This window comes from Castor canadensis, chromosome 6 (assembly GCF_047511655.1).
Source record: "Castor canadensis chromosome 6, mCasCan1.hap1v2, whole genome shotgun sequence".
Classification (NCBI taxonomy): Eukaryota; Metazoa; Chordata; class Mammalia; order Rodentia; family Castoridae; genus Castor; species Castor canadensis.
This window is the reverse complement of record NC_133391.1, coordinates 104,317,639-104,338,497: the sequence shown is the minus strand read 5'-3', so window position 1 is coordinate 104,338,497 and position 20,859 is coordinate 104,317,639. Positions and strand designations below refer to the sequence as shown.

The window sequence follows — 20,859 nt, the reverse complement described above, 5'->3', positions numbered from 1 at the left end:
AAAAGCACGCCATAAAAGAAGTTAATATTGCTTACCCCAATTGACTGAGGGCTGATGGTGGCATGTTATGTAGGTGTTGCTGTTGCCAGCCAGTTACTGAACCAAGGTGAAGAGCGCTGGCGGTGTTAAATCCAGACAGAGATGACAAATCTGCACTACTCAGAGAGTACTCTAAAGAAAAAGCAATAAGGAAGGGGACATATTTAAAAATGTCGAATAGAAAATAAAATTAAACATTTTCAATTTCCAAAATATTCTTGACTTTGATTGAATTTTTTGATGTGGAGGGAGAGGGGGATAAAATATCAGGGATAATTATGATTTTAAAACTCTACTGTTCATCAAAAATAAGTATTCAGTGAAAGCTTTGAAATAGCATAGCCTGCAATTCTAGTTTACTGTAACACAACCTGGTTTCACAGTATATGCTTATCTCAAGGTCTAGAAATGTTTTTAAACAATCTCAATAGAGCAAGCTTTCTATTACATTAAGGTAATAACAGCTCAATTTCCTTGAAATCGTTCTTCTATTTTGAATTCAGGCTGGATAAATAAAACTTATAGTCACCAAGAAAGAAAAATGTGGATATTCATTTTGTCTTAGTAAGGAATAAGCATTGGTGCAATGTGCTCTGGGACACCACAGGTACTAGATAAAGCTTTCTAGTAGGGTAAAGATAGTAACTTTTACATCTTGCTTGTTAATAAAAAGTAGTTAATGTAATATTTGCACATGACAAAGCTACTTACCAGTACCATATGTTGTCGAAATGGCTGATGGATATCCTCCCATTCCTTGTCCTGGTAAAGTAGGAGTTGCCACAGAAACCACTGGGGTAGCCAATGACTGAGCAGACTGGGAGTTATTTATCCTTTGATTCTTTTAAAGTAAATAAAAAGACATTATTGATGAAATTTTTTTAAAGTTAAAAATATTAGGTTTCAGTATTAGTTTTGAACATAAAGAAATAACTTGGTATGAAGCTCATGAAATTAATCATTTAACATGTGTCTCTATGAACTCTGCCAACCCTATCATTTACAATCCTTCAAGAGACCAGCTGTTGCCATAGTAACCCATTACATCAGTATCTCCTAGGCAACTGAACTAGCAACAAGTACCATAGCTTTATTATGGGTAAAAAGAGACTATGTTGAGAACTGATGAAATATGTATACTGTACTTCTATTGTTTCAGTTTTTATTCAAATGCAAATTAAAAAAAAATTAAAATCAACCATGGTGGGTTTTACATTCAGTTCTATGCACAGCAGAGCAGATAGGTAGGGTTTAATGCTATACTGTGACCAGCAGGTGGTGCTCTGACCACTTTCTTCAGATTCTTCTAAACGTCTCTCAAACTAGATAATGCCTGTATTTAACTCCTTGTACCAAAGAGATTGAAGATACGCTTAAACTTAACATCATGGCACTTTACTTTTTAGAAAAAGAATTCTAGTTTTAAATAACAAAAGAAATATTTTTGTGTGTTGGAATTTTACTATAAATTTAAGTCTTAAAGTATTTAAAACATGGCTTCTACTTACAGAGGTTGGGATAGAAAAAAACAAACAACAACAACAACCCCCCCCAAATAACCAAACATTCTTGTCCCTTGTGAGTGATACTAGAAATGAATGGTATTTAAACATAATAAATATGAACACACTTAATAAGATTCAAAATCTTTCAGTTTTATCTGAGCTACAAAAGCAATTTTGGGTATTTCCTTGCATATGCCTTTTAAGGAAAGCATTCTCACCACTTACCAAAAGCAGGTCGACATCCTCAGACTGAGAGCATGAGGAAGGAGTTTTATTAATTAGTGTCTGTAAATATTTATAATTGGGCAAAATCTTTTCAACAAAAGGAAAAGCATCTTCTGATAGACACAACAGTTTAAACAGTTTTAAAACCCAGACTATAAAGATAACTCCATACAAAGGCATTCTTTGTTTCTCTTAATGAGGTGTTTGTCTCAGATGTGAAGACAATCTATCCAGTTTTCAGCACAGGTCAGTGTCTCAATGTTCATTATTTCACTACCACATTTAAAAAAAAAAAAAAAGAAGGAAAGGACTGTACTTTGAAACCCTCCTTGCTGGAGGAAGAGGGAGTCACACCTGTGACCAACTACTCACAGAAAGCATCAATTTTAAGGGACCTGGAATAAATCTGCTGACAGAGACAGCCTGCCGTGCATGGCCCACACTGCCTGGCTGTAGCCCTGTTGGAGGTTTTATTTATTAGACACAGTCTTTTCCAAAGGGAACGTTGCATATTATGTGATTTTTTTGGTTGATATTCAAAATTAATCTGCACTGTGCCATAATAAACTAATCAGCTCACAGGACTGTTTTACCCTGAAGCTTGCCACAGAGCAGAGAAATCTAAAAAAAAGAAAAAAAAAAAAAGAAATGTGTTTGCAGAATGATCTAAATTTTTCTACTGAATCTTGTTTTTAAACATTTTCATTCTTTAAGAGCAGCTAATTTGAAGAACACTGATAAAAGTCTATTTGTTGTTGACTTTAGTCCCAACAAGCTTCTCTTCTTAGGTATGTAGACCCATGAGAAAGAAAACGATAGGATCTGAGGATATTACATGTATTTAGATTCACATTTCATATTTATTTTTCCTTGTGTCACAACTCTGTCTCTGTCTCTATGTGTGCCTCTCTGTCTGTCTCTTTGTCTGTGTGTCTGTCTGTGTCTCTCTTTCTTTCTCTCTCTCAATGCTGGGGATTGAACTCAGGGCCTTGCACATGTTAGGCAAGCACTCTACCACTGAGCTACATTTTTGACATAAAAATCTAGCCTTTGTTCTCAAAATGTCTAGGATTTTAACAATTTGCTTTTGAAAGGTATTTTCATGAAGTACATATGTGCAAAGATGAATTGAGGCAGTGGATTGGATATCAACAGAGATATATCTAAGAAAGGAACTGCCAATTAGCAAGAGAAAGTTCATTTGGAAATTATGGAAGGCATTTTTCATTGTCAGCATGTTGAGGACATAAATAGCTTGATGCTGTAAAAACCCTTATGCGGTGAAGTGCCTCCTTATTATTCTTCTGAAGGAGCTTCTGATTTGCCTAATAGTAGAATTTGACTGTTTTTCTAGCTATAATTTTGGAGTATTAGAAGGAAATGTTTTCCTTGTCCCAGAGCAACTGTTCTATAGAGGAGTTAATTGGATTTTTTTTAAATACAGAAAAAGGGCAATGCAAACCAGTCACAGAAGTAATAGCTAAATATAATCAGGGCTCCATCAATAGCATTAATAACACTATTAGTTAACAGTGTTAATGTGCTGGAAGAACTTAAGTAATTCATAAAGTTAGACAAATACTAAAATAGGAACACATATACAAAACGTTGTCGGCATGAATTTAAGATGTAGTTTTTCATTACCACTGATGGCATTGTATTCTTGCTGCCCGGTGGAATAAGAACTCGGAGGTCTGGTTTACGATTGTTCATTCCTAAATTCATAGGGGGTGGAGATTTTGCTTGCATATTCTTGTTCAAGTTACCAGGTGAGACCAGCAGACCTGGTGAGTTTCTGGGATTGCCATACCCATTCCCTGTTAAGGAAAAACAGTAGAGAACTCAAGGAGAAATCTAGACTCAGACATATTTCTAAAAAATACACTACATGAGAATAAAAATAAAAGCTGATCAAGAAGACATATAATATATACACATAGAAAAATTATAGCATGCCTGGTTTAACCTCCATGTGAAGAATCGCTTAATTATTTAAAGAAGATTAATTTTTTTTGTGTGTGAGAAGAGAGCTAATATATATCATCTTGCTCAGAAATCACCATATACTTTTTTCCTATTAAAAAAAATTCAGGAAGAAATTCAGACAGGGTCTAAGAAAAGCACAGAATTGGTCTTGCACTTTAATTGACTAGTTTGGCAGAGGCCTGGGTGGTGTGACTCACTCTTTCAATTCATTGGTTTGGGTTTTATTTTGTGTGCCTGTGTGTCCTTAGATGAAGAAAGGGCAGACCATGTCAAGACTGTAATTTCTAGGACATGCAGGAGGACAGGAAGCCGAGTATACATTTTGCTGGTCAGGTCCCCTCTTTCTGAGTGAATTCTCCCTATGGTATTTCTTGCATCTGGTTTGCCCTTCTGACCAAGTTCAGTGTTCAGCTCTGAAATCCTGCAGGTTTTCTGGCTCACACAGATCTTCAAAAAGCAACACTCCTTCTCAGGAGCTGAAATGAAGTGATGATGCCTTCTCTAAAGTCTTATTCACCAAGGCACAGGAATAGCCTCCAAATGGGAAGGCGGAGAGGGCTTTCTTAGAGCTCTGATGTTTAGCCTCCTCCTAACAGAAAAAAAAGGTATCTGAAGGTCTCCATTTTTCAAATAAAATTTTTCAAAATAAACTACTCCCTGACAGGGAGAGCTATAGAGTTTGGTTGGAAATGCAACCTGAGCTGGAATGAGAGCTGACTCAGAAAGCCATCTGCTGGCTTCCTGCACTGCTTCTGATTGGAGAATAAGAGAAACCGACTACCTGATTCAACAGTGCTTCCTAAAAAACTAGACAGTTGTTTTCTGAGGCTCTTTGAAGGAGACAGTTAAACCTCATTGTTATTGCCATCATCATCATCACTGAAAAACACAAGTATCCATTACCCCTGGACCAATGATACTATGTGCTACTCAGTGAGGAAGCAAAGACAGGGCCTCTGTCCTGAAAGGCTCTGAAATCCCTTTGTGGTAATCCAATACATATTTGTGGAACATGTACAGATGGATACAAGATAGCCTAGGGTGAGGTACCCACAAAGTAATCCAGATTAAGTGTTATTCAGTTCCCAGGAGAGAAGAGATTATCCAATAAAGGTTTATGGAAGAATAAGGAATTGATTTGAGTATTGAAGAAAAAAGAGGAAACAAGAAGATATGTTAAACTTGTAGCTCGGTGCTGGGAACATGCTGAGGGAGGAATTTATAGGGTGCAGTCAGGAACACTTGAGGAGCCTGTTTAGGATAGGACTTATGAAAGGAGACACTTGAATTCCAATAGCCTGGAATTCAAGTTGGTCTCTCCAAACTTGAATTCCAGGCTAAAACTCCTTGGGTTTATATGGTGGAAATGCAGACCTACCAAGGTTTCATATCAGAGGTCTAGCACAAGTCTTAAAGTGGTCAGGAATCTACTGGCATGAGGATACCCTGGAATTGGGAAGGGGCCTGGTGATATGGACCATTTTGGAGACTGTTGTGATGGTTTCAAATAGAGAAGGTGATGCACAGGTATATTTCAGGAGAAATTTATGGGAACTTTTTTTGAATTAAAATATATTTGGGGATACTACCTAAAGCAAATTTGTTCTTCATATCTAATTTATTTACCTTCATCATGTTTTTAATGAATAAACAGATTAAGTATACAACAAATAAATGCAAGATTAACAATTCAGATATGCAAAAAATTTTCCATGTTTTGGGAAACAAACAGAAACAAAATGAAACACCCTGAAACATGGCTCAAGTACACAATAGTTGCTTAAGAAATGCTCACTGAATTTGAATATGTAACTTCTATAATAAAACTTCAAGAAAAATAGCTAAATTATAGCCAACTAAATTTGTCAAAAGCCAAAATTATCTGTTAGAGTTAATCTGAACAGTGTATAGTGGCAAAAGCTATTACATGAAACAATACATTCATTTTTTCTCACTTAGGAGAAATATAAACAAAGAGTATGCTCACCAAGAAATATTCTTGATAAATTAGAATGCTCAGAGGAGTTTTATATTTAACATGTCTTACCGAATCATTATTGTGATTATGCTAGGGCCTTAGTTTGAATTAATAGGTTTTTCTGGATAAAAAAAAAGAATGAGAAAACTAAGACAAAATTTGCAGTATGCTTTCCTGTCAGCTAAAGTTCAGACAGACACATGGAATACATGTGTCACTTACATATTAAGCCTGTGTGAGATCTGGTTTAAACAAATAATCAAATGGAAAATTAGCTAAGTAATTTCAAAAGAAGAAGAAAAAAATAAATCAGTTAAGCAGTGCAATGAAGCCTAAATAGATCAGAAGAAACTAAAACCCCGGCTTGGTAGAAGCCGATACTGGTTTGCATGGAGGAGTTATTTTGCTAAAAGGAAGTAAAACCACTTTGTGAAATGTGTTGTCCTGTGATATGACAAGCCCTGGGTCAGTGAGTGAAAATGGAAATGCTTCACAGAGGCTATGAAAAAAGTTTCTTTTAATTTTTTTTCTTTCTATGGTACACTATGAGAAATTCCAATAAAGTCTATGTCTTTTTGCCTACATTTACAACAATGATTTGGGACAGCAGAAGGAAGGGGAAAAAAGGAAACATACATACATAGTTTTTTCATACAATAAATACCTCAAAACCAGAAAACTGATTTAAAAAGCATTCTATTTCTCTCTTGAAAAATCTCCTGCTATTTGGAAATTATGCCATTTTAGAAGATTTGTCACAAATTTTAAGGTGTTTATACACTATGTAAAATATTTTGAATCACGATGACACTTCTTAAATTCATATTTTTAGAGCATAAAGTTATTTCTAAGAACAAATAAATTCTGCTTTTTACGGGTGAATTTCTGCTGTTTTTAGCATATTATGCCAGCTAGCATTTTGGAGCCGTATAATAACCATTTCTGTTTCCAGCCACCAAATTGTTATTCTTTTGGCATAATATAGATTCAGGAATGCAAGACTGTGGATCCTAAACCAGTGATATAGAAACCTATCATTTGGAAATCAATGATGAATACATGCGTGTGGTTTACTGCTAAGAGCCTGCATTTAAGCCTGCGGGGGAACCACAAGCCTCCTCTTCACTCAGAACGCTGTGGCCTGTGTGGAGGCTGCTGTCTTACCTTAAGATAAATTCAACAGAGAGCATGGTCACACTTAAATTCAGGGGCCGGGGAGGTGGGAAACACCACCTCCCAACAACCTTCTACTTGACAGATTCGACCTTTCTTTGTGTTATGTTTTAAAATTATCCTCTGTTTGGACAATTATCAGTTTAGACGTGACTGTATGCAGATGTCACATTCTCCTGACCACTTAAAAGCACAAAAATTATAAAGCATGAGTGAATGGATTTCCTGATTATAGATTATAAGAAAATGAAGCACAGACCAACTTTAGAGTCAAATGAACCTTTTTTTTGTTTTTTTTCTTCGTGGGACTGGTGTTTGAACCCAGGGCTTCGCACTTGCAAAGCAGGCACTCTACTGCTTGAACCACACCTCCAGTCCATTTTTCTCTGGTTATTCTGGAGAATAGGAGTCTCTTAAACTATTTGCTAGGGCTGTTCTTGAACCTTGATCCTCCTGATCTCAGCCTCCCATGTAGCTTGAGTTTTATAGAAGTGAGCTATTGGCACCCAACAAAAGAAGCTTTTATAATTTCATTTGATTAAAATATTGTTTCACATAAAATAAAACAATTTAACTATTCATGATATAACATATAAAGAATAACAGGATCTATCTACCTCTACTGGTTGTGAGTTTGTAAACACTCATATTAAAATTAGTGTAAATATTTGGGGCTTGAAATACAGTGTTAAGAAAAGAAAACTTTTTTCTCCCCAGTTAACTTGCAAACATTTGCTGCTTTTTTTCTTTTTTATTGACTCCTATTTTAAGACGTTGTAAATTCGAAGAACATATTCCTGGCTTAAGTTATTATGAGGAAGGCATTTTTTCCTTCTTTCAGAGAGCTCAACTGAGCATGTAACTCTCTTTGAGCACACAGCTCTAAAACTTTCTTTTATTTGGATGTTTAGGTATTTGGAGTCTTTTCATTTATTTGTTTTTTCTTTTCCAAGACTTTCAATTATCAATACAAGCATATAAAATTAGTAAGTCCAGAACAGAAACTAGTTCTTAGGGATCATGGCTAATTCTTTCATCCAGACTATCTTCAATCTCCAAAAACTGCTGACTTTGACCACTTTCTACCACTCCTCCATCTCCATATCAATGAGATATCAAATCTTGTTAATGTTTTTCAAAAGTTCCTATCTCAATCTCCATTGCTACCATTTTGAATTTCGTCTCCATTTAACTATGTCTTTTAACAACTCCCACCTGGTCTTCTTGTCTCTAGCTGAAGGGTTCTTCCCCAGGCCCTACGATGAGTTTCATGAGGGTGTGAGCTCCTTAGATCTGGATGCAAACGTTTGTGCATATGTGTGTTATTAACCAACCTACCCAGGGAAATCTTTCTAAAGTGCCACTTTATAATATTCCTTTTGTCATTTACTATTTAACACAGTTGGGTCAGTGCCCTGTCTGGCTTTCAGGGCTGTCTATAGTTGACCTGCTCTGTCTAACTAACCTAATTTCCAATGCCAGAACCAGGCCTATGGTCCTCTGAATACACCCGAGTCTTTGCTCTAGCAGTTCAATAACTGGCAATGTTCACTTTCCTGTTTAATTCAAATTTGTCTTTTAAGGATCAGCTGTAGTCCCGACTCTTTCATGATGCCTTTTAGACAACTTCAGGTCACATTGAACTCACTCTCCTCTAAACTCCTGCTGCAATTAGAGGCAGTGGCACTGCACAACGACTAGTTCTTTAAATGTTTCATGTGCTTGAAAACATACAGAATATCCTAGAAAATTAGGAATGGCACTGAAAGTTAAGTGACTGAGGGAATACAAAGTGAGAACTGAAAATGTAATGAGTAATTAGTTAAACTCAAACATTTTTTATGCTAATGATTGCACTGTGGTGGCCAAGTGCACCATTGAGACAACCTGCTGATCAAGCATATAATATCAAAGTTGGGAAATCATGCAAGAGCCCACCTTATAAATTTGTTTATAGAGAGTTAACTGAACCTTCTTTTACCTGTGATACCCATTAATTATTTCACAACACATTACTTAGCTACATACTAATGGTATAATCAAATAAAGTAGAAATTTTCCCTAATGAAAATAAAAACTTTCACAAAACACCGATTTTCCACGATGACAAGTTTTATCATCACAAGTTGTCTCAAGATAATTCTTAACAATAATTTGCTCATATAGAACTTTCCATCAAAAGATGACCAGCATGATATCCGGGGTAAAAAAATGGTGGGAGGGCAGAATTAAGAGTGAATAGGATTTAGTCAGGTGGTTCAAAGAGACAGGAGAGCCTTGACTACAAAGATAAAACACTGGCTGTTTTAGAATATGTGGTTTTCAGAAGCTGGAAAAGCAGGCTTGGCTCATACAAACTTCTCAGATCATGTTAACTTTATACTGTAGACTTCATACTAAACTTTTACCACACTTTATAGTATTGCAAACAAGCAGCCAATGACAGCTTCTGAGTGGTTAGCTTTGTTAACTCTATGTGTTAGGAAAATAACAGTAGTGGCAGTGGAAACAAGAGCTTAAAAAGGGGTTAGACTGCTACTAGGGAAGCTAGTTGGGAGATACCTGCTATAGGTGGAATGAGGTCTAAATGAGGCAGTAGAAATGGAAAGATTTACATGGCAGTCAGGAGTTGGGGGCAAAGGAGGCAGTAACAGAAAAAGCTGGGTACTAATCATGATGTCTCTATTAAGGTTCCTTCAATCCTGTTGAACTTGTCTTCTCAAAAGAGATAATTATTTTATTATGTGAGAGAAGGTTAAAAATAATCTGAATCAGAGTCTCTCAGGTATTCATCTGAGACCAACTAGACCGTGCAATCACGCCAACAATAGCAAACACTGTACAACATTGTGTACTAATGCTATTCACAATATCAAGCTTGCCCTCGCAGGTGCCCTGCTGCCATGTAATTATTTGATACTAGACATAGGTACAACCAACTATGAAGATCCTCAGGAGGGTGGGCCTGTGAGGTACCCAAGTATTTCTATGTTATCTAGTGAAACAAATGAAGAACCGGGAGGCCCAGTAACTTGCTCAATGACAAAGAGCCATCAAGTGGTAGATGCATATTGGGAACTCAAGCAGTGTGTCCGTACTCTAAAGTACATACACTGCACTGCTCCTTGAAAACTGACTGTGTTCTGAGATGTTTTTCTTTCTTTTGCTTTCTCAGACTATTCAACAGAATAACATTAAGAATGTTCTGAGATTTTATACTTTTCTAAGATTACAGGATACAAAGGAGGAAAAGAAATTATTGATGTCCGAGGCCAGGGACAGGAGACACAAAAGTTCTTCTAAGCCAGAGGTGATGTGGAAGTTCGATGGACACATTACACAGTCAACTTGGCAACAGAAAGTAGAAAGATTGAGTATGGGGTATAGCTCAGTGGTATAGTGACGTGTGCATGTGTGAGGCCCTGAGCTCACTCTTGAGCACCACAAACAAAACAAAACATAATACCATGAGATTTGTTCATAAGACACTGAATTTACAAAAAGGTAGAAAATGGTGATGTGCTATTTCTGGTTTCCTAGATAAATAGTTACAATGAATATTTACAATAAATACGAGATGTTGGAGTTAGCTACCCTGAATACCAGAGCAGTATTTAATTTTGAAATACTATTTAGAGTGGACATTTAAATATATTTTTAAAAGGAGATTTTGTAATTTTTTTTTTTCCCGTGGGACTAGGGTTTGAATTTCAGGCTTCATGCTTCCAAAGAAAGCACTCTACTGCTTGAGCCATGCCTCCAATTCATTTTGCTCTGGTTATTTTGGAGATGGGGTCTTGAAAACTATTTGTTCAGGCTGGATTTGAACTTTGATCCTCCCTGTTTCCTAAGCAGCTATGATTACAGGCATGAGCCACTGGTGCTCAGCCTAGATTGTGTAAAACCTTAGTCAACAATATTCCCATGACTAATCCACTCATAGGGTAAAGATGCTTACCTACCCACTGTGAATGAGACCACTCAGCAATAGAAAACATATAGTGCTTTATGGCATTCAGTATTAGTCAGTATCTGGAAAACAACTTCTAATGTATAGGTGTATAAAATTGCGTTGTGTAGTAATTTATGAATGGTATCTGATTTTTGGGAGTTTTGAGCAAACTGCCACAGGAAAACATTAAGATGAACACACAGGTGGATTTTCATGATTGATTTCATGACTGATTGTTTTTACTTCAGCGAAATGTTTGACCTACTTAGTTTTTTTTTTTTGGGTGCTGGTAATTGAACCAAGACCTCGTACACACTAAGCACATGGTCTAGAACTGAGCTATACCCCTAATCCTTTAGTTTTTTCTTTCATTAGAAAAATTTTGAAAATACTTTCAGTAAATTGTCTTGTTAAATAAAGATGATGTATACATAAAAGTGTCACTATCACATATCAATTTTATATTTAGCTTTTAAAAAGTTTTAAGATTGTAAGCTCATTTCTAATATCAGGATGTTATTTTGTGTCTTAAATAAACATATACCTTTATATAGAAAATTACATTGCCTATAATCAACTTGCTCATACATCCCCCTACCTTATTGAAATTGGCATTCTTGAACAATTTTTTCAGTGGAAAACATGACCTTCTAGGTTGCATTCTTATATTCACTCTGTCCTGAATGCCTAAAACCCTGTTAAAAGTGCTGAAAACCATGAGTTTTTCAGCTGTTGTGAATCACAATCAGTTGTGTGTGTGTGTGTGTGTGTGTGAAAAGGAGATCATTTTCATAGGATGGCTCTAAGAGCAAAGGCAACCACAAAACACTTGGAGTCAGAAATCTGGTAATGATGAAAATTTCAGTATGCCTAGTGTAGAATGGGGATAAATCAGATCTCTGATTCTTATCCTACTAAAGACTCCTGATTACAGATTCTTGCACACAACTTCACTATTTCTGGGGGTTTCTTAGGGAAAATTATAATAATTCATAATGTTAGGCTGTGAAGAAACTCCTGTGAAACCTCGTTGCCTTCTGTGGCATGTTCTTAGAAAAATACCCCAAGATACATCAAAGCCAAGGCTATTCTTGGCTATACCAGTTTGGGGACGGCAGACATTCTAAAAAGAGACTGAAGGCTGCAGGCGTGGCTCAAGTGGTAGAGTGCCTGCCTAGCAAGTGCAAGGCTCTCAGTTCAACCCCAGTATGAAATTAAGTAAATAGACACATAAATAAAAAAGACTTGTTTCTTCTGCCTGACCATGTTACCTGATGAAGGACCCCAGCACCCTGGATTTAATGTCCAGCCCACTTGCCCTTCATGTTTCTTAGACTGTGTTGTGTGAGTGATCTTTTGTGAAATGAACGGTCTACTTACCTACTACATATTGAACTTTGAACGTACAGTGCATACTATAAGCTTTGGATTAGGAGGTAGAAGCAAAGAAGTTTTATTTATACTAAGTTGGTTTTCCAAAGATTGACAATCCATGTCATAATGCAGGTTTGTGTTAGCAAACTATCTTCTCGTTTGTCCTTATAGTCATTCAAGTCAGGAATTATCACCTCAATTTTTGATAAATGAGGAAACTGAAGCTTAAGGGGCTTCTGTGATAAGACCAAGATCACCGTCAGCAAGTGGGAGAGCTCTGATATGAATCCAAAACGCAGGCTTCCACTGCATCATTACAAAGCTAGCTGTCTGAGACTTAGTATGCCTCTGTTTATTCCTCCTTCTCTGAAAAAAAAATCTCCATTTGTAAATAAGGAAGAAATGGACAATCTGATGAATCCAGTGCACAGAGGTCTCCAAATACCCTTTTGCTATGGGTACCAATTTACTAAAAGGATAGTTTTTAATTGCACTTTAAAATGATATTGAACCTTACTATCTTAAAAATTCCACCTAACAATGAATGATAGATTTATGACTCATTTAATTGTTCACTTCTTGCGATTTTGGGGCTGTCTCTTTGCTAAAATGAGGGGGTGTCTTCATTATTGACACAATCGCTCATTCTTTCAGTCATTTTTATAAACAAAAATATTGAGACAGTATAAATTAGAGAGAACGTGACAGAAGAGAAAGAATAATTACTTGTGGTTTTAACATTTACACAACTGCTTCAAACACATCAGAAGTTCATAATGTTCAAAGTGAAATGTGTTGCACTGCACTGTGCTGCTCTGGCATTCTGCCTCAGATTTATTAATATCCTTGCACTTCCCTCCCACCATTGAGCACGGAGACCACACTGCACATCTTTGTGAAACCTACTGTGCTAGGAGTCTGTTCACTGTACATTTAATAAGTATTTCTGGAACTGCATTAGTTACACCTTTTGGTTAGAAAATCAAGAATACCAGTAATTATAATACTAACACTAGCTAATATGTATTAACAAGCACTTATTCTGGGGCAAAAACTGTGTTAGATCTTTTGCATTGATTATCTTATGCAATTTGCTTTTGTTGTTGTTTTCTGAAACAGTCTTGCCACATACTATAAGCTGGTCTCAAACTCTCGATCCTCTGCCTTAGCCTCTTTCTAAATGCTGGAATTCTAAGTGTGCACCACCACACCAGCATATCTCATGCAATTCTACAACAATCCTACAAAATGAGATTCTACAGACTTTGTAAGGGCAACAATGCCTTTGGTTATTTTATCATTCTGAATATCTGCCAATTGAATATTTTCCCAAATTAAGGCCTGAGCAATAATTTTGATCCATGACTTTATAGTTTTCACTACATTGCTTAATATTAGTGCTAAGATTCCTTTTTCATGATTATTATGTAAATTAACATTATCATGTTGGAATATGTAAATTGGCCATAGAGTTAGATTTGATTTTTACTACTATAATAACTTATATTAGTACAAGTAGGGATTTTCCTCTTCATACTTCAAATAGAACATAATCAGTTATTTATCATCACTGGAAGTGGTCAAGAAATTGTGAAGGAAGGGCCTAGTATCTAGTAAACAAGTTAAAATACTGAGTTTAGTTAAAACCGTTGAAATGGAGCAACAAAAATAAACCCCGTGAATATTTAGCAACCTGTAGATCCATCTGTAGATGAAAAATTTAAACCATTGCTCCAGGTTTTGGTGTAATGGAGCTATTTTTCTTTAGTTTAAAGTAGCTAATCATGTTTCAAGTAGGAGATTGTATCATGATTTTATACTAATTGAACTGAAACTTAACCGAAGTACACTAGGCAAGTCTAACTGCAAAATTTAAGTGATTGGTAAAAGTTTACCTAAAAACAGCAAATTATACTGTTGGCTGACAGCCTTAAAGCCTCCAGTGAGAAAGTCCCTTGTAGGTATAAAATTGATTTCCAGAAGAGGGGCTTTTTAACCACATCCCTCCTTCAGCATCTACCATCTACTTCTGCATGATTTCACGATACCAAAAAAATGCTTATATTTTTGTGTTATCTCCAAATAAAATCTTATGGTGATCCCAAAAATAGGAAAGAGAGAACTCAGTAGTGTACCAGGAAAATAAAAGGTTGCTACAAGAAAAAAACACACATTTTGAGTAAAACTATTGTTTTGGGGGGGGAATTAACTGCTTGAATTTAGTATTAAAGATGACCAGTTTTATTAGCAGTCTCACTTTTACAGTAAATCCATGGGATATGAATGCAGAGGTTAATTTTCACATTGCTTTACTGAATATAATTGATGGGTAGGTGATAAAAAAGTATAGTTTGGAAGCTGGGCATAATGTTACACACTGTAGTTACAGCTGTTTAGGAGGATGAGGTGGGAGGCTCACCTGGATACATGAGTTTCTACTGAGACCCCCCATCTTAAATGAAAAAGCACATAAAAGATACATAGCTTGGGAAGCCTGAAATTATGATAAACAAATGGCTCTAAAATCTGTTTACAAACTCTCAGGAAATTGTAACTTGTAATTTTTTCCCCTCTTATTTAGAAGTAAATCAAGCCCAAGGAGTTGAATGCAGATTTTACAGCATCCTGAGATATACTGGTACCATTTTTCATTGCCTTCTTTTTGACCTGCCTTTCCCACATTGGCACCATTCTCTAGAGAAGTGTCAAGTTATTACTTTATCTGTAATCTGCAGGTCTTATTTAGATGGAAGTGGACTCTGATTTTCCTGACAGTGGCTAGGTAATCACATGCTATAGATATCCAGTCAGAGAACTAAGTATTTTTTTCTTTAATAAATCTTGACAACCTTGCTTTGGGTTAAAATGTCATTGTTACCTAATTTCACAGATAATAGTAACAGTACAGCAATGCTGCTGGATCTTTATTCATGGTTTAGGAGAACTCCCAAGGTAAAACTGAGAATGAATTTAGAGTTTGTTTCAGAACAAGCAAACTAACAGAATAATACTATCATAACAGAACCCAACTATTAGCCTTGCTTTTTTTTCTGTTGCAGCTTAATAATATTTTAAAAAGTAATATAAAATTATATCTTTAAACTAATATTTAGTTTTTTATTTGAGAGAAATTGAATGGTATTCTTCTCTTTTTCTGAATTGTTGCAATCTGAATTTGCGCTTTATTAGGCAAATAAATGCAGACTTATTAAAGTCAGTCTTTTTAGACTGAATTTTTTTGCCATTTCATCAATATTTCAAATCTTTGGGTGAGAAATGTAGAGAAGACTTTTGACTGATAAGAAAGTCAACCCAGAAGTTTTTGATGAGATTTCTCAAAATAAGGATACCTGTAAAACAATGGTACAAGTACAGAAAAATTAAGCATTGTGTAATCATTCCTCTTCCTATTTAGTTCTACATTGTAGTATGTTAAATGTTTCTTTTTAATGCTAGATGGATCATAAAAAATCATGTAAGTAAAGTTTTATGATTATATGATCATAAGACATTGCTTGTAAACAGATTATACAGACATTTGTATCTTATCCTCAATGTGAGCACTAAGTTCAAAGGTACTAAGTCACGAGTGAAGATCTTGCTAGACAAAGTCTTCCCAGAATCTGAAAGCCAGGTCTCCTTATTTGCCTTTTGTATTTATTCATGGAGTGCACTGCCACCGTCAAGTCTCCATTTATTTAGCTAACATAAATTAAGCATTCCAGAAGTGACAATGCTTGACAACCAAATGCATAAAATAGTAAACAATTAACAATCAAAATGAAGAAACAGCTGTTAGTTTCCTTTTATATAAAATTATATCTAATTTACAATAAATGCCAATTAAAATTATTAACCAATATACATAAATCTTCTTTGCCTTATTGTCAAATAGCTATGTAGATTATAAAATTCTGTTAAATTTTCAAAGTGATTCCTAAAGGCTTTTCTTCTCTCTCTCTCTTTCTTATTCTCTCTATTCTCGTTTAAAAATCTTTATCATGAATGGTAAGTACTTGTGCACACTGGTACTTTCTATTCAAAAAAGGTAACTATATTACCAAAGTGAAATCAGAGGGTATTAATAGGATAGTGCAAAATCCAACACAAGGCATTGCTGTGCTAATGGTTATTTCCATTAAACCTAATGATCCTCCCTAAGGGAGGGCTTAAAAATTTTTTTTAAATAATTAAAAAAAAAAAGAAACCTAATGATCACAAAAACTCAACTGAACTTAATCTTACAATCTTCAATAACCACTGAGATTAGCATGTTAAAAGCTTTAACATACAGAGATATGACAAAATGTAATTTTAAAAGCAGTGGCTTATTTCGGTTGTTGAGATGAAAGGATTAAGTAGTGGATGAGTATCTGTCAACCAAAACCTAGAAATGTCACTGTTACTAATGTATTATAATGATTCACTGTACGTACGCCTTATTCCAAGAGCACAACCCCATTTCATTACTTCTTTATTATCACTTACTATCATCTTTGAAATTATTTCAATTTAAGTAATAATAAAGGAAGAGGTTCACTGTTCTAAGAGATAATTTGTGATGGTCTGAGATACCAATCCACATTTCATTTATTGTTATGTAAGGGTTTTTTGTTGTTGTTGTTAGTGAATTTAGTTATACCTTGTTGTATTGGCCAATGGGCCATTTAATCAAATAGTTAAGAGACAGTCATTATACAAAGTATCAGAAAAATACATTATTTTGGAAATTACAGATCAATGATGCATCTTTTTGTATTAAAAATTACATAATTTCTCCGAAATGTTCTCCTTACTTTATATAAATCATTGAAAAACTTTTGTTTTAAAGGTTATCTCTTCCCTGAAGTGGTTTATAATCTTTTTAAATTTTATTTGCTGGGGATACACTGTGGTATTTATAAAAGTTCTAACACAGTAGATCAAATATATAATAGTTGAATTCACCCCTCCATCATTCTCCTTTATCCTCCCCACTTATTGAAACTTTATGTTTAGATGATCAGCTAACAAACATTTACTGAGTGTCTGCTGTATGCTAACTTTTATAAATTGAGCTGAGAGAGCGGACTTTTCTAGGAGAGATGTGCCCAGACATTGTGTTTAGGATAAAGATATGCAATGTCAGGAGCACAGAGAGGTGCTGAACCTCCAGAAGAGTCAAGGAAGATTTCTTGAATCCTTTTAACTGATTTCTGAGCAATGACAAACAGTACTCAGTAGCACAAAGGAAGAGAGGAAAAGAAGTGCTAGGAATGGATAGGTAAGGGCAAAGGCACTGACACCAGAAAATAGCAGCACAGAATAACAGCAGCAGAGAGGAGCCAGACTGCATGGGTTCCAGGTTCGGCAATTACTTAACCTTCCCCTACCTCAGTTCATCTATCCATCTATGGACTTGGGAGTATCAACTTTATAGGACTGCTATGAGGATGAATAAGTTCCTTTTTGTAAACTGTATTCTATGAGCAATTTAAATGTTAGCTGTTAGTAGGTCAGGACTGCAGGGCTCTTGATGGCAGCAGCAGAAAAGAATGTAAGACTGGAATTAGGGATGGTCCAGAGACACAAGGCTCATGGTCAATTCCAAAAGAGCTGGGAAGCTACTGCAGCCCTGGGACAGTGCTATGAACCTCAAACAGAGCATTGGGATGGGAATGGACAGAGGGATAGACATAGGAAATATCTTACAGGCAGAGTTGGTAGGACAGGTGACTCTCTGGACAGTGGGATGAGGCAGAAGGATTGCTCAGGGACTGCATGCTATACTTTATGATCAAGCTAAGCTACAAAGAGAATGTTTACCTTTTTGGTCTTTGGTATTTCTTAGGCACACAACAGATACTAAATTTACTTCCTTTTTTCACGAGACTATCCCCTTTTTACAAGTTGAGATGACTTGATTTTGGAAAAAAGAAAGTACAAAGGTTAAAAAGTATTTGATTGCAGAGTTTTGTCACTTGGCCTTACTGTTTCTAACCCTACTTGGGAAACTGAATTTAAATGACAATATTCAGAATTTGGAAGGTATTTTTTGATCATTTTGCTTTAGCTTTCTTTTTTGAAATGCAGAGACATTCTGGCTGGCCTTGTTTCTCCCTGGTGTTATATGATTCTCTGACATCAGCACAGATATATTCAGCTTCGACATATGATACTGGCTGGCGTGAGAAAGAAGGGAAAGATGGCTGAGCTTATGGGCAGGACATGCAGCTAAGTTCAAGACTAAATGGCATCTGTAAAGGTGTTCCTTGGAACCAGAGTTAGAAAAGGAATCTTTCTCTATTTTTAAAGAGTGAGTAAGTGAATTTTACTCAACTGTAGAGAAACTATGAAGACTATACACTCATGGCTATAAGATGCAATCAGGTTATTGTCATCAATTTGAAGTCTTATTCCTCTAGCAGAGATCTGAGGTAGGAGTATGTATTTGTCAACATTTTGTTTTGTTACTATAATGATGCTATAGCCTGTATGTGGCAAACTTTTACACTTAAAGGACTGAGTGTCTTGTCTATCCCTAGAGGACCATTAAACTTAGTAGGCTATCAGGGAACTGACAATGCTAGCAGAACTGAATAATCAAACACTTTTTATTTTCACTATAGGATTCTAAAGCATTCTAGTTATTAAACAGTTACAAGAGAGCACTTTCATCAAAGTTGAGTAACCCATGTTTCCTTCCACATGCTTTTTTACAACTTTTAAAAACTTTCATTTCCACAGTTAACTGTTGCTATAATAGTAAGCAAACTGGTGCAGTGGGATATTAGCTAAAACCTTGTAACATCTAAGCTATTTTTCTTATATTATGTTTTGGTCTTTGTGATTACCCAATTATTAGTCCTCACCATCGTCTCTAACCACAGAGACTTGAATCTAGGAAATACTGGTCTGGATTTAATCTGGTTCTCTGATTTTAAGGCTACAAACCACAAAGTATTTTTTGAGGGAAAAAATAAGTACTTCAGTTAGTACCTAGCAAAACATATCAATGAGTTTACTCACTAATTTGATTCTACTTAATTTTCAAAAAATATATAAAATAGGAGGCTAGCATTATTTATCCTGTTTGTTAATTCACTGTGTAATTCTGATACTTTTTCTTCATCACTCACTCAAGTAATGAAGAACCAACATACAGAAGTGAGAAACATTACCCCCAAACAGATTTATTTATAAAAATGTTTTTGCATACAAATTTTCCTTATCTTCTTTCTTGTAAATAGCAGGCTATTATATTTGACCTTGAAAAATATTTTAATTAGTCTGTCCATGGATATTTCAATCAACTTGAATTTTTTTGACATTTCAAACATGACCTTGTGTCTTTCGTGCTGCCTCCTACTATTTTAAATGTGTATCATGTTCCAGCTGCAGAAATTGCCATGGCTACATGTTATGCCAATATTGAACTGCAGTTGTCATTTGAAAGTATTGTGCCATCTTGTCTGCATTGGAAATGACATCAGTATCTTAATAAGTGCAATATTAAGAATTAATATGGAAACTTGGAGAAATGTAACTATTAGACACTTTGCCCTTGTATAAGACATTCACCAGAGATGAAATGTGTTTAAGGATCTTTTTTTTTGAGGGGGAGGTATATTATATTGATGTTTTCTGAGAACTCATTTTAATGACAAATATGGTTTTATTACCAGTATAGTTGAATGGTTATAATTTTACCCCCTCTTTTTCTTTATGTACTCTCCTAAAGAAATGTATAGGACATCAGTACTTCTTTGGGTAGAAAATGATTCACATTTAATGTGAAATGATTAACAGAGAACACACAAAGTTTGGCTGCTAAAGGTACTCTTATGTCTAGGAATAGTTTCTGGGTTGAGTTGATTTGATCAGAGCCTTCAATTCTCTGCTGACCAGTTGAAGTTTTATTAAGGAAGGCCCCAGTTAATAGTTTTCTTCTAAGTTACTATTTAACTACATACTCTTGCTTCAAAAAGAGCTTTAGAAATTCTTGGGCCATTTTCCATGCCTCTCACAGACCTCTTAACTTATTTTGTTCAAAAGGCTTACTTTCTGGAAATCACCTCCTAGAACTCTGGACAATGACAAGGCTGCAGTACAGAGGTCTGTGCTTACCTGCACTGGTGCCTGCACCGGATGTGAGGTCTCCACCCATCAGACCACCTGTGGATTAAAGAGTAAGATCAGAAGGAGAAAGGCTAAAGGCCCACGGAACAAAACATTTTACCTTTAAGCAACTTAGTATTTGTCCTCTTCCCAGAGTCATAAACGTATAAAGTACAACCTAAGTTAGATGGCTGACATTTGTTTTACTGTGACATGCTGTGCTCAAATGTTAAAAATACATTAAATCACTGACATTTTCCAGAGTCTTTTTTTTTTCCTAGGAAAGATTACATTTTAAAAATTCAGTCTTTGAACTGTCTCTCCATTTTTATTACTTCTAAGTCCAGGTCTTTCCTAGGCAGATGCTTCAAATAAAGTAAAAAGTAAACAAACAAACAAACCCAAACAACCTTAGGTCTACTATATGCTCAGATAACCACATATTTGATGTATAGACCTTTCTAAACATTTATAGCATTAATTTTGTGCAATGCTAATTGTCCAGAATTTTGAATTTATAAATCTACCTG

The 20,859-nt window shown here is 35.5% G+C and overlaps 1 protein-coding gene across 16 annotated transcripts in view; it reads right to left on the bottom strand.

Annotated features, from left to right (window-relative positions):
• Mef2c (myocyte enhancer factor 2C) overlaps positions 1–20,859 on the bottom strand; it is a 163,535-nt gene that overhangs the window by 10,156 nt on the left and 132,520 nt on the right. For 11 of the 16 annotated variants that reach the window (XM_074077110.1, XM_074077111.1, XM_074077108.1 and 8 more), the window contains 5 exons: positions 20,339–20,386; positions 3,414–3,586; positions 1,770–1,793; positions 751–880; positions 36–171 (listed from right to left, as the gene is read on the bottom strand). In XM_074077110.1, coding sequence (XP_073933211.1) covers positions 36–171; positions 751–880; positions 1,770–1,793; positions 3,414–3,586; positions 20,339–20,386 — 511 coding nt within the window. The remainder of the gene's footprint in view (positions 1–35; positions 172–750; positions 881–1,769; positions 1,794–3,413; positions 3,587–20,338; positions 20,387–20,859) is intronic. The other 5 variants (XM_074077120.1, XM_020177650.2, XM_074077118.1 and 2 more) reach the window with 1 other exon arrangement.